The sequence below is a fragment of the Electrona antarctica genome (genome assembly GCF_951216825.1).
Source record: "Electrona antarctica genome assembly, chromosome: 15".
NCBI classification, from domain to species: Eukaryota; Metazoa; Chordata; class Actinopteri; order Myctophiformes; family Myctophidae; genus Electrona; species Electrona antarctica.
In genome coordinates, this window is record NC_136796.1 from 790,398 (window position 1) to 802,547 (window position 12,150).

The following is a 12,150-nucleotide window of genomic DNA, read 5'->3' on the forward strand; positions in this document are numbered from 1 at the left end:
CCCATTGGTGGAAAAGAAACCAAGTACATTTACTGGACCTTCTCCCATTGGTGGAAAGGAAACCAAGTACATTTACTGGACCTGATCCCATTGGTGGAAAGGAAACCGAGTACATTTACTGGACCTGATCCCATCGGTGGAGAGGAAACCGAGTACATTTACTGGACCTGATCCCATCGGTGGAAAGGAAACCAAGTACATTTACTGGACCTGATCCCATTGGTGGAAAGGAACTAAGTACATTTACTCGTACTGTATATAAGCTGTTATGTCTAACCAATGACTAGTCTAAACTCTAAACTAAGTATTCACCCTGTCTTATACTGACCTGCTCCGACAGACCCCCGATGGAGGCGGTCCCGGCGGGGCTGATGTGGATCTGCTGTCCGTCTGCGGTCTGCAGGTGGGGGATGACCTGGTACTGGACCCCCCCGGCCCCGGCGCTGGGCATGTTCTGGACCTGGATGATCTGGAACTGCTGCTGCTGCTGGTGGTGGTTGAGGTTAGTCCCGCCCACCATCTTCACCTGGCGGGACACAAGGACACGGGGGGGGGGGGGGGGGGGGTAAAGATTTACTGTTACATCAAATCAAGCGTTATTTGGGGCCACGGTGGCACAGTCGATAGTGCTGTCGCCTCACAGCTAGAAGGTCCTGGGTTCGATTCCCGCTCGGGACGCTGGCGGCGTGTCCTCTCCTCCGCGTCATCAGTGCCCATACCCGAGGTGGGGTTGGCGAAAGGGCCTTTCTGTGTGGAGTTTGCATGTTCTCCCGTGCCCCCTAGGGTATAGGTACCCTCACAAAAAAACATGCAGTAATCCTGGTCTCTAAACTGCCTCCCCTGGCCAGCCGGGGCGATGGAGGGGAAAGGAACTGGTTGGGATAACGTGTTCCTTCCACGCACTGGATGTTTTTTGTGAGGGTACCTACTCTAGGGGGACACGGGGAGAACATGTGAGGGTACCTACCCTAGGGGACACGGGGAGACCATGTGAGGGTACCTACCCTAGGGGACACGGGGAGAACATGTGAGGGTACCTACCCTAGGGGACACGGGGAGAACATGTGAGGGTACCTACTCTAGGGGGACACGGGGAGAACATGTGAGGGTACCTACCCTAGGGGACACATGGAGAACATGTGAGGGTACCTACTCTAGGGGACACATGGAGAACATGTGAGGGTACCTACTCTAGGGGGACACGGGGAGAACATGTGAGGGTACCTACCCTAGGGGACACGGGGAGAACATGTGAGGGTACCTACCCTAGGGGACACGGGGAGAACATGTGAGGGTACCTACCCTAGGGGACACGGGGAGAACATGTGAGGGTACCTACTCTAGGGGGACACGGGGAGAACATGTGAGGGTACCTACTCTAGGGGACACATGGAGAACATGTGAGGGTACCTACTCTAGGGGACACGGGGAGAACATGTGAGGGTACCTACTCTAGGGGACACGGGGAGAACATGTGAGGGTACCTACTCTAGGGGACACGGGGAGAACATGTGAGGGTACCTACCCTAGGGGACACGGGGAGAACATGTGAGGGTACCTACTCTAGGGGGACACGGGGAGAACATGTGAGGGTACCTACCCTAGGGGACACGGGGAGAACATGTGAGGGTACCTACTCTAGGGGGACACGGGGAGAACATGTGAGGGTACCTACTCTAGGGGGACACGGGGAGAACATGTGAGGGTACCTACCCTAGGGGACACGGGGAGAACATGTGAGGGTACCTACCCTAGGGGACACGGGGAGAACATGTGAGGGTACCTACTCTAGGGGGACACGGGGAGAACATGTGAGGGTAACTACCCTAGGGGACACGGGGAGAACATGTGAGGGTACCTACCCTAGGGGACACGGGGAGAACATGCAAACTCCACACAGAAAGGAAATCAAATTTCACAAGTAAGGGTTTGCAAACGTTTGCCCAACGCATATTATTGTGTGTTCCGCCCGTGACGGCATGAATATGGCCAAGTCTATGGACTTTTTGTTCGGAATTTGTTCCGTACTAACCTTCAGGCCAGGTCGATGGCAAATGACGTCACGTGACGTCTTTGTGTGGTGTCATAATAATAATAATAATAAAACTTTATTTGTATAGCACCTTTCAAGTGCTTTACAGAGCAATGGAGAAAAACAAAGAAAAGGAAAGCAAGGCATAAACATTAAAAAACAAGAGCAGTAATGCAATACAGTGAGGACATGAATAACAAAAAATTAAAAGATCAATTAAAAGCAAGAGTGTAGAAGTGGGTCTTGAGCTGCGCTTTAAAAATGTCTACAGAGGCTGCCTGTCGAAGGTACAGTGGGAGTTTGTTCCACGCCGTCGGCCCGTAGAAGCAAAACGCTGCTTCCCCGTATTTTTTAGTTGCCATTTTTTTAGGCAAAGCGAGCAGGCCAGCAGTGGAAGACCTTAGGGGGCGTTTTGGGACATATTTAGGCAGGCAGTCATGTAGGTAGGAAGGTGTGAGACCTTTGAGAGCTTTATAAAACGCAAATCAGATTTTTATAAAGCACATATAAACGCAACTCCCTGTTGACTTAACCCATTTTGGGCGGGAACCCCTTTTGGTGTTTATGTTATACTTTAGCTATGAAAAAATAGCAGACCTACAAGTTCATAGCGCGGCACTTGGTGCCGCGCTATGAGCTTGTAGGTCTGCACATTTTTTGAAAAATCGTGAAAATTCTGCCTCAATTCTTTGAATATATATTATTACAGAGTGAACATTTTAACTCAAATCTTTGCTTCTGGGGGGGGGGGGGGGGGTCCGTGGAACAACTTATTTTCAGATGGGGGTCGGCGGCCAATTACAGATATTTCTAGGGGTCCTTGACATGAACATGTTTGAGCATCACTGACACAGAAACGATTTAGAAGACATTTGTAGAATCGAGCTCAGGTCGAAATTACTTTTAGTGCTGTACAGAAGAACATGACGTAATAGTCATGGTCATAAACGAGACTTAACAAAGGGCACAAATAAAACAATCATTAATAAAAACGCAAATAAAGCATAAAATGATCCATATCGGGGGAAGTGGAAGGCTGGCTTGGATACGAGACTCTTGGGGGAAATCTCTCACTAACCACCATTACAAACAAATGCTTGTGCATTTCCATTATGGTAAACTGAGCCTGATGCATGCTCCAGTGACAATGTGTCAGCCTGAGCCCACACGGCTTTGGCAGCAAAACGTCTCCGTTCACAAAAAAACAAAAACAAACCGAGCAGGCCTAGTAGTAAGCTAAGCATCGTTGCCATAGCAACATAGCTGGCCAGGGGGAGGTCGTTTAGAGACCAGGCAGGGCTCCATTTTCGTCACCGCTAAACCCCTTATCCCTAAACTTCTTTGCAAAAACATTTTTGAATAGTTAAAATGGCCAGTATACAAGCTCACAACGTGTCAATGTAGATTGGCTAGTTGAACTATTCAAATATGTTTTTCAAAATAGTAAAACAAAAAGGGCAAACGCGGACAAAGCCATGCTTACGCCGCGGACAAAGCCAACTGGAGTTGTGACAAATCATGACAACAAACGCAATGTTTTGGGCCGATCAAATAATTTGTAAGAAGAAAAACAAAACAAAAAGTGTTGTAACCTGCCTTTTTTTCTTCTTCTTTCTAATTATTCGATCGGCCCCAAAACATTGTGTTTACTGTCATGATTTGTCACAACTCGAGTTGTCTTTGTCCGCAGCGTAAGCGTCTTTCAATAAATACTTTTTGAAAAGTCTGAGGAAAATGAACGGGGGGATTTTTTTCCGGGTCTCTCGTTGTCATGAATGGGGGCGGGACTGCGGCGCTCTATGGGCACTGATGACGCGGAGGAGAGAACACGCCCCCCCAGCGCCCACAGCGTCCCCAGCGGGAGTCGAACCCAGGACCTTCTAGCTGTGAGGAGACAGCGCTATACCGACTGCACCACCGTGCCCCTCACAGATTGAGGATTTAATGTAACCTTTGCGTTGATATGAAATATCCCAGACTATTAAGATTTTATGGAAGATGCTTCTGAACATGTTGCTAGTTTGACCACTTTGAATATGCTCCAATCGTAAAATAACAAGCTGTCACGCATCGACAGCTTGTAGATCGGCTACAACATTGTTCCGTAGACCAGTGGTTCCATCGACAGCTTGTAGATCGGCTACAACATTGTTCCGTAGACCAGTGGTTCCATCGACAGCTTGTAGATCGGCTACAACATTGTTCCGTAGACCAGTGGTTCCATCGACAGCTTGTAGATCGGCTACAACATTGTTCCATAGACCAGTGGTTCCATCGACAGCTTGTAGATCGGCTACAACATTGTTCCATAGACCAGTGGTTCCATCGACAGCTTGTAGATCGGCTACAACATTGTTCCATAGACCAGGGGTTCTATAGACCAGGGGTTCCATAGACCAGGGGTTCCATAGACCAGGGGTTCCATAGACCAGGGGTTCCATAGACCAGTGGTTCCATCGAGAGCTTGTAGATCGGCTACAACATTGTTCCATAGACCAGGGGTTCCATAGACCAGGGGTTCCATAGACCAGGGGTTCCATAGACCAGTGGTTCCATAGACCAGGGGTTCCATAGACCAGGGGTTCCATAGACCAGGGGTTCCATAGACCAGGGGTTCCCAAACTTTTTCATGTCAAGGACCCCAAAATTGACACTAATTATCCCGCGGACCCCCGTTTGAAAAGACATGCCATACAGGGACCCCCATAAGAGAAGATCTTTACGGCTCTAGCAGTGATTCATTTCAAGGACCCCCAGTTTGACATGCATTAGGCTACAGACCCCCATTTAATGGAATTCCTATCTCTGGGACCACAATTTATATTATGTTAATTTAACTCTTGAGAGTGTACAAATGGAACCAAATGGACCCGTTAGGATCCATTTGGTTCCATTTGTACACTCTCAGAGTTACAGACCCATAAGGGTCCATTTGGTTCCATTTGTACACTCTCAGAGTTACAGACCCATAAGGGTCAATTTGGTTCTATTTGTACACTCTTCAGAGTTACAGACCCATAAGGGTCCATTTGGTTCCATTTGTACTCTCAGAGTTACAGACCCATAAGGGTCCATTTGGTTCCATTTGTACACTCTCAGAGTTACAGACCCATAAGGGTCCATTTGGTTCCATTTGTACACTCTCAGAGTTACAGACCCATAAGGGTCCATTTGGTTCCATTTTTACACTCTCAGAGTTACAGACCCATAAGGGTCCATTTGGTTCCATTTGTACCCTCTCAGAGTTACAGACCCATAAGGGTCCATTTGGTTCCATTTGTACACTCTCAGAGTTACAGACCCATAAGGGTCCATTTGGTTCCATTTGTACACTCTCAGAGTTACAGACCCATAAGGGTCAATTTGGTTCCATTTGTACACTCTTCAGAGTTACAGACCCATAAGGGTCCATTAGGTTCCATTTGTACACTCTCAGAGTTACAGACCCATAAGGGTCCATTTGGTTCCATTTGTACACTCTCAGAGTTACAGACCCATAAGGGTCCATTTGGTTCCATTTGTACACTCTCAGAGTTACAGACCCATAAGGGTCCATTTGGTTCCATTTGTACACTCTCTGAGTTACAGACCCATAAGGGTCCATTTGGTTCCATTTGTACACTCTCAGAGTTACAGACCCATAAGGGTCCATTTGGTTCCATTTGTACACTCTCAGAGTTACATACCCATAAGGGTCCATTTGGTTCCATTTGTACACTCTCAGAGTGACAGACCCATAAGGGTCCATTTGGTTCCATTTGTACACTCTCAGAGTTACAGACCCATAAGGGTCCATTTGTACACTCTCAGAGTTACAGACCCATAAGGGTCCATTTGGTTCCATTTGTACACTCTCAGAGTTACAGACCCATAAGGGTCCATTTGTACACTCTCAGAGTTACAGACCCATAAGGGTCCATTTGGTTCCATTTGTAGACTTTCATAGTTACAGACCCATAAGGGTCCATTTGGTTCCATTTGTACACTCTCAGAGTTACAGACCCATAAGGGTCCATTTGTACACTCTCAGAGTTACAGACCCATAAGGGTCCATTTGGTTCCATGTGTACACTCTCTGAGTTACAGACCCATAAGGGTCCATTTGTACACTCTCAGAGTTACAGACCCATAAGGGTCCATTTGGTTCCAAACTATCATTTAGCTGGGGACCCCCTGGAACTTCCTCAAGGACCCCCTGGGGGTCCCTGGACCCCACTTTGAGAACCACTGCCATAGAAGACACTAGTGTTGTTTTTGGCAGCAAGTTTTAGTTTTAGTCGTAGTTTTAATTTAGTTTTAGTCGTAGTCTCTTACTCTCTTGAATATTTTTAATTTAGTTTTAGTCACATTTTAGTCACCTGGAATGTCTTAGTGTTAGTCTGGTTTTAGTCGACTAAATATCATAGGATTTTAGTCGACTAAATCTACAGTTGATTTAGTCGGCTAAAATGTATTTTGGCAGGCCTTAGTTAGTAATGATTGTTTTTCCACTTGCTGAAAATATCCGATCTACAAGCTCACAACGCGTCGCAGCGCGACGCGTTGTGAGCTTGTAGATCTGCTATTTTCAGCATGCAACCAAGTGTAAAATGACTTATACTGGATCTCTTGTCCACTAGTCCCTTCCTAACATTTTTGTCTAGTTTTTATTTGTTGACAAAATTGTCAGTATATTTAGTCTTCGTTTTAGTCATCATAGCTTAGTTTTCATTTAGTTTCCATTTAGTTTTCGTCAGTGGAAAAAGGTAGTCGACGAACATTTTTCGTCTTAGTTTTAGTCGACGAAAACAACACTGGAAGACACTAGAAGCTTCTATGGAATGAATCCACATGACTGAAATCTGTCTGAGAACTTTAATCCATGCGTCTCGCTCCAGTCTCACCTCGCCTTAGGGTGACCAGATCCAAACTGTTCGTTTGAGGGACAGAAGTATCGCTTGTGACGGGGTGGTTAGAAACGTATTACTCACTGACGTCGACCCCCATTTGAAAATATGTTGTTCCAGGAACCCCCACCCCCCCAGATTTGAGTTAAAAACGTTCACTCTGAAAGAATATATATTCAAAGATTTGAGGCACATTTTCACGATTTTTCAAAAATAGCAGACCGAGTGCCGTGCTATGAGCTTGTATGTAGATCTTGTAGATCTGCTATTTTTCAATAGCTAAAGTATAACGTAATGCTTGAAACACCAAAAGGGGTTCCCGCCCAGAATGTGTTAAGCATGTGACATGTCAAACTAGGGGCTTTTCATGATTCTGAATCCATTCCAAGCATTAGTTTTGCACAAAAAACACTCCTTGGGCTAAAAACGGCCATATAGATGTCATGACAAATGTGATGAGGTCACCACATTTTGGGCAAGTGGCTATGGCTGTGGAGGAATGTATTTTGTGCAAAACTAATGCTTGCATGAATTCAGAATAATGAAAAGCCCCTAGTTTGACATGTCACATGCTATACTTAAAGCAAAAGGAAGGACATTTTTGCCTGCCATAGGATGTTAATGGTAGTGTAGGGTCACAAGAAACCCCTATAAAATAAATTGCCCAATACTAACAGCCCGTCAGCAAGTGGATTCATGAATATATACATGTATATAGACAATATTTTCGGCCAATAAAAAAAGACTATATACCAAATTTCCCACCCGTGCCGGACTATATAATTTAGTTGTTAAACCCCTCTGGTGTCTAACATAACAGCAGCGCAAATATCTGCGAGTAACCAAAGGGCTTTGATGCCGTCGTAATGGCTGATTTTACACTTGCTGAAAATAGCAGATCTACAAGCTCGCTGCAACCAAGTGTAAAGTGACTTACACTGGATCTCTTGTCCACTATAGTCACTTCCTAACCTTTTAGTCTAGTTTTTATTTCTTGACGAAATTGTCGATATATCTAGTCTTAGTTTTAGTCGCCATAGCTTAGTTTTCATTTAGTTTCTATTTGGTTTTCATCAGTGAAAAAAGGTAGTCGACGAACATTTTTCGTCTTAGTTTTAGTCGAACGAAAACAACACTGGAGAATTGTGCCGGGGGGGAGGGGAGGGGGAGAACAAGCCGGGGGGGAAAATGAGGCCAGCATACCAGGTGGTATTTACCACCCGGTGAAGCCGGTTTTGTCTTTTACACGATGGGACGGAGTCCTGTGCAAAAAGGGGGTGACGGACGGACATCTGCGGTCACCCTATATATTACCTTGCGTCCGCCCGGCGAGCCGTCGTTGGCCACGCTGGAGGTGGCGGCGGCGACGGAGACGGTCACGGGCTGGTTGGCGTTGTTCTCCTTGGCCATGACGGTGGCGGTGGGCGGCGCCGATGTGGTGATGATCTGCCAGCCGTTGCCCGTGAACTGGGCCGGCACCAGCTCCAGCTGCTGGGACTGCAAATGCAGCGCCTGGCCCCCCGACGTGTCCACCACAAACTGACCCCCCTGGAACTGCAGCTGCCCCGCCTGGACCTGGATCTGCTGCTGCTGCTGCTGCTGGGCCCCCCCTCCTACGCCACCACCGGACACCTGGAGGCCCCCCTCGGTGGCGCCGCCCTGCTGCCCTCCGATCTTACTGCAGGTGGCCGCTAGCAGGGCCAGTGGAGAGGGCTGGGAGGAGTCCTACAGATGAGAGGGCAGAGAGGTGGACGGGGTGAAGAGGAGGAGGGGGGGGGGGGGGGGGGGGGGGCAGGCGGAAGCAGCGTGCACGCACGCACACACACGTGCGCATGCACGCACACAAGAGAGAGAGATCACATGTGCACAAATAGAGAACAGCATGACATGCAAGGGGAAAGAGCCCAGTGGAGGACACACACACACACACACACACACACACACACACACACACACACACGCCCACAGGTCACATTATGCACACATACAAGTACGCGCGCGCACGCACGCACGCACGCACGTCACACACGTCACGCTTACACACACACACACACACGCACGCGCACACAATATACATTCAAAGTCAGGAAAAGCAAGAGAGAGAGAGAGAGAGAGGGGGGGAGGGGGAGAGGGCGAGAGAGAGAGAGAGAGAGCTAGCTGTCAGTGTAAGTGGGCGGTGAAACAGGAAGCGAGTGGGTGGGTGTGTGAGAACCACATTTTCTGTGTTCTCAGAGAGAGAGCGCGCTAAGAAGAGAAAATGCCTCCTCTCTCTCTCCCTCTCTCCCTCTCTCTCTCTCTCCCTCTCTCCCTCTCTCTCTCTCTCTCTCCCTCTCTCCCTCTCTCTCCCTCCCTCTCTCTGTCTGTCTCTTTCACTCCTTCTCGGTAACCTCCCTTTTCAAAAGAAGTAGGTCGCAGGCAAATATTTAATGCCCCACACCTCTCTCAGCGGCGCGCCGTATTTAATGCCCCACACCTCTCTCAGCGGCGCGCCGTATCTAATGCCCCACACCTCTCTCAGCGGCACGCCGTATCTAATGCCCCACACCTCTCTCAGCGGCGCGCCGTATCTCGGCACGCCGACGTGGAACACCACCAGGCAAAACACGGGAAACCATCAGGTGTAGCAGCTATTGGGGGGGGGGGGGGGGGGGGGGGGGGAAATTCAGACTCAATCGTACACGCGGCGTGGGCGCCAGACCCTGAGAATTAAATCTCAAAGCTTGTGTGTGTGTGTGTGTGTGTGTGTGTGTGTGTGTGTGTGTGTGTGTGTGTGTGTGTGTGTGTGTGTGTGTGTGTGTGTGTGTGTGTGTGTGTGTGTGTGTGTGTGTGTGTGTGTGTGTGTGTGTGTGTGTGTGTGTGTGTGTGTGCAATCGTTGGAACAGGATAATGCCATTGTCGTGTTTTATTTATTTAAAAGGACATATACCAAAGCCGCTGTGGGCCTTTCCTCTTTAGCATAGATTCATGAGGCGAAAGAAAAAGGGAAACGTTCTCTTAACGCAAGCTAAGATTCACAGTATACAGTGACAGCCGTGTATAACCCATCTTGACATCTTCTACAAATGTCTTCTAAATCCGTCGTTCTCAAACATTTTCATGTCAAGGACCCCCAAGATTATATGTAATTGGCCGCCGACCGTCCCCCATCTGAATATATGTAGTTCCAGGAACCCCCCCCCAGCTCATAGCGCGGCACTCGGTGCCGCGCTATGAGCTTGTAGATCTGCTATTTTTCAATAGCTAAAGTATAACATAATGCTTAGAACACCAAAAAGGGATTCCCGCCCAGAATGGGATAAAGTAAAGCCCCAGCATGCATTCACAACGACACACAGCGACCGGGGGCTGGCTTTCTCAGTCAGTCAGTCAGTCAGTCAGTCAGTCAGTCAGCCAGCCAGTCAGTCAGTCAGTCAGTCAGTCGGTCTCAGCTGGCCTGCAACAGAAGCAGGAAGTGGAATTCACCAGAGAAACGCCCCCCCCCCCCCCCCCAGTGCCCGCCCGCCCGCCCGCCCGGGAGGGAGGGAGGCAGTAACATGTTTGGCCTATACAGGCAAAGCAGGCGCATGCAGGGCAGAACGACTGTAGGGAAAGGGAACCCCTTTTTCTTCCCATCTACCTGCTGCTGCTGCTGCGATCCAGAACTTTTCCCCTTTTTAGATGCTTTCCCTCCTTCGGTTCCTGATGAGTCCTTCTTCGAGTCTGCGAAGAAGAAGAATGAAGAAAACAAACCCAAACATGTCAATGTTGTCATTACGTCTAGTTATAGTAAGGCTCCTTATTGCCCATTACGTCTAGTTATAGTAAGGCTCCTTATTGCCCAGTGTCGTCATGTCAACACAATGTGTGTCTTTTAATAGCAGCAGGTGGAAGTAAATAGCAAAATATAACAACATTATGACCATGCATGCGAGGTACACTTAAGTGGACTGAGGGGGCAAAAAAGGGGTTACATTACAACGCAGATATTAAACAAAGGTGATCGATAAGGGAGATATAATAAGAAAAAACCTCCCAATAATAAACTCATTGATCATCATAATCGGCATCAATTAGAGGGCTTGCCCTGAAGACAAGTCTTATCTGTCACAACACGGGTTCGAGAGGGGTGGAGACCACGGGGGGGAGGGGGGAGGGGGGTACCTACCACTCATAACGCATTCATACACCGGGGAGGAGAGGTGTTGTAGTTCAACCGTACGGTAGGAAACAGGGAAGGCCGGCCCGGGCGGGTATAGCTAGCGACGATATGATGACGGGAGGACGGCCTATATATTTTTCCGCGAATGGTTGGCGCTGGGGGTATATCCGTGGCGTATCTTCCCCGCTCGACGACACCACCCACCCGCCAGGAAGGGCGGTGCTATACCAAAAAGGCAGGCAGCCCCACAATCACACACACACACACTCACTCACACACACACACAAGCCTTTAGTTGAAGAATATAACGGCGGTGTTGGAGATCGAGAAAGAAAGACAAAAAAACCGTTACGCCTCACTCACACACACACGCACACATACACACACACGCAGCCCCGGCGAGGATCGTTTGGTCGTCGTTAGAGAGCGACAGAGCGTCCATGTTAAGGCGACACCTTTTTGCGTTTTGCAGAATTATTATTAAATCCACAGCGGCGGCGGAGTTGTTGGCAATGTGCGATGAGCACAGGCCCACCCACTTCCATTTAAGCACCACCAGGCCAACACCCCTATAGTCCTCCTCGACTCCCTCTCTCTCTCTCTCTCCTTAATGTCGACAGTGTCTCTCTCTCCCTCCTCCAGTCGGGACAGTCCGCCGTCGCTGCCCCTTCATGCAAAAACCAAAAAAGCCGTTTATCAATATCTCTCACTTCATGCGTATGGTTTTATTCTTGCAACAATTTCATTTGGAAGCTAACAGAGAGAGTAAGATAGCTGTGGCTTTTTTTTTTTTTTTTTTGTGGGCGGACTCTGCTCCTCCCACATATTCAGATTGGACAGGCAGCGTTCAGCGTGCGAGGGTCGAGATGGGAGTTGTATTCTGGCGAAGCCTCGCCTTCACCGAGTGCGCTCCGGTCGGCCGGGACTACGAGTCCCAGGGTGCACCGCGGCGGGTCGCTTTTAGAACGGTGGAGAGGTGTAGTCATGTTGGGCTGAGAGGGAGACAGAGACAGAGAGGGAGGGGTATGGAGAAGGGCGGTGACTAGTGTGTTGTGGGGGTTGGGCTGAACGCGCACGGGAGGCGCGTGTGTGCG

At 48.7% G+C, this 12,150-nt stretch overlaps 1 protein-coding gene across 1 annotated transcript in view; it reads right to left on the reverse strand.

Moving 5' to 3' along the window:
• sp4 (sp4 transcription factor) overlaps positions 1-11,161 on the reverse strand; it is a gene marked incomplete at its 3' end in the record, with an annotated part of 53,634 nt that extends 42,473 nt beyond the window's left edge. Inside the window, exons 1-4 of the mRNA XM_079522949.1 lie at positions 11,063-11,161; positions 10,535-10,617; positions 8,233-8,631; positions 329-526 (exon numbers count right to left, since the gene is read on the reverse strand). Of these exons, the coding sequence (XP_079379075.1) occupies positions 329-526; positions 8,233-8,631; positions 10,535-10,617; positions 11,063-11,069 (687 nt within the window). The 5' untranslated portion in view covers positions 11,070-11,161. The remainder of the gene's footprint in view (positions 1-328; positions 527-8,232; positions 8,632-10,534; positions 10,618-11,062) is intronic.
• Between the last annotated feature and the right edge of the window lie 989 nt (positions 11,162-12,150).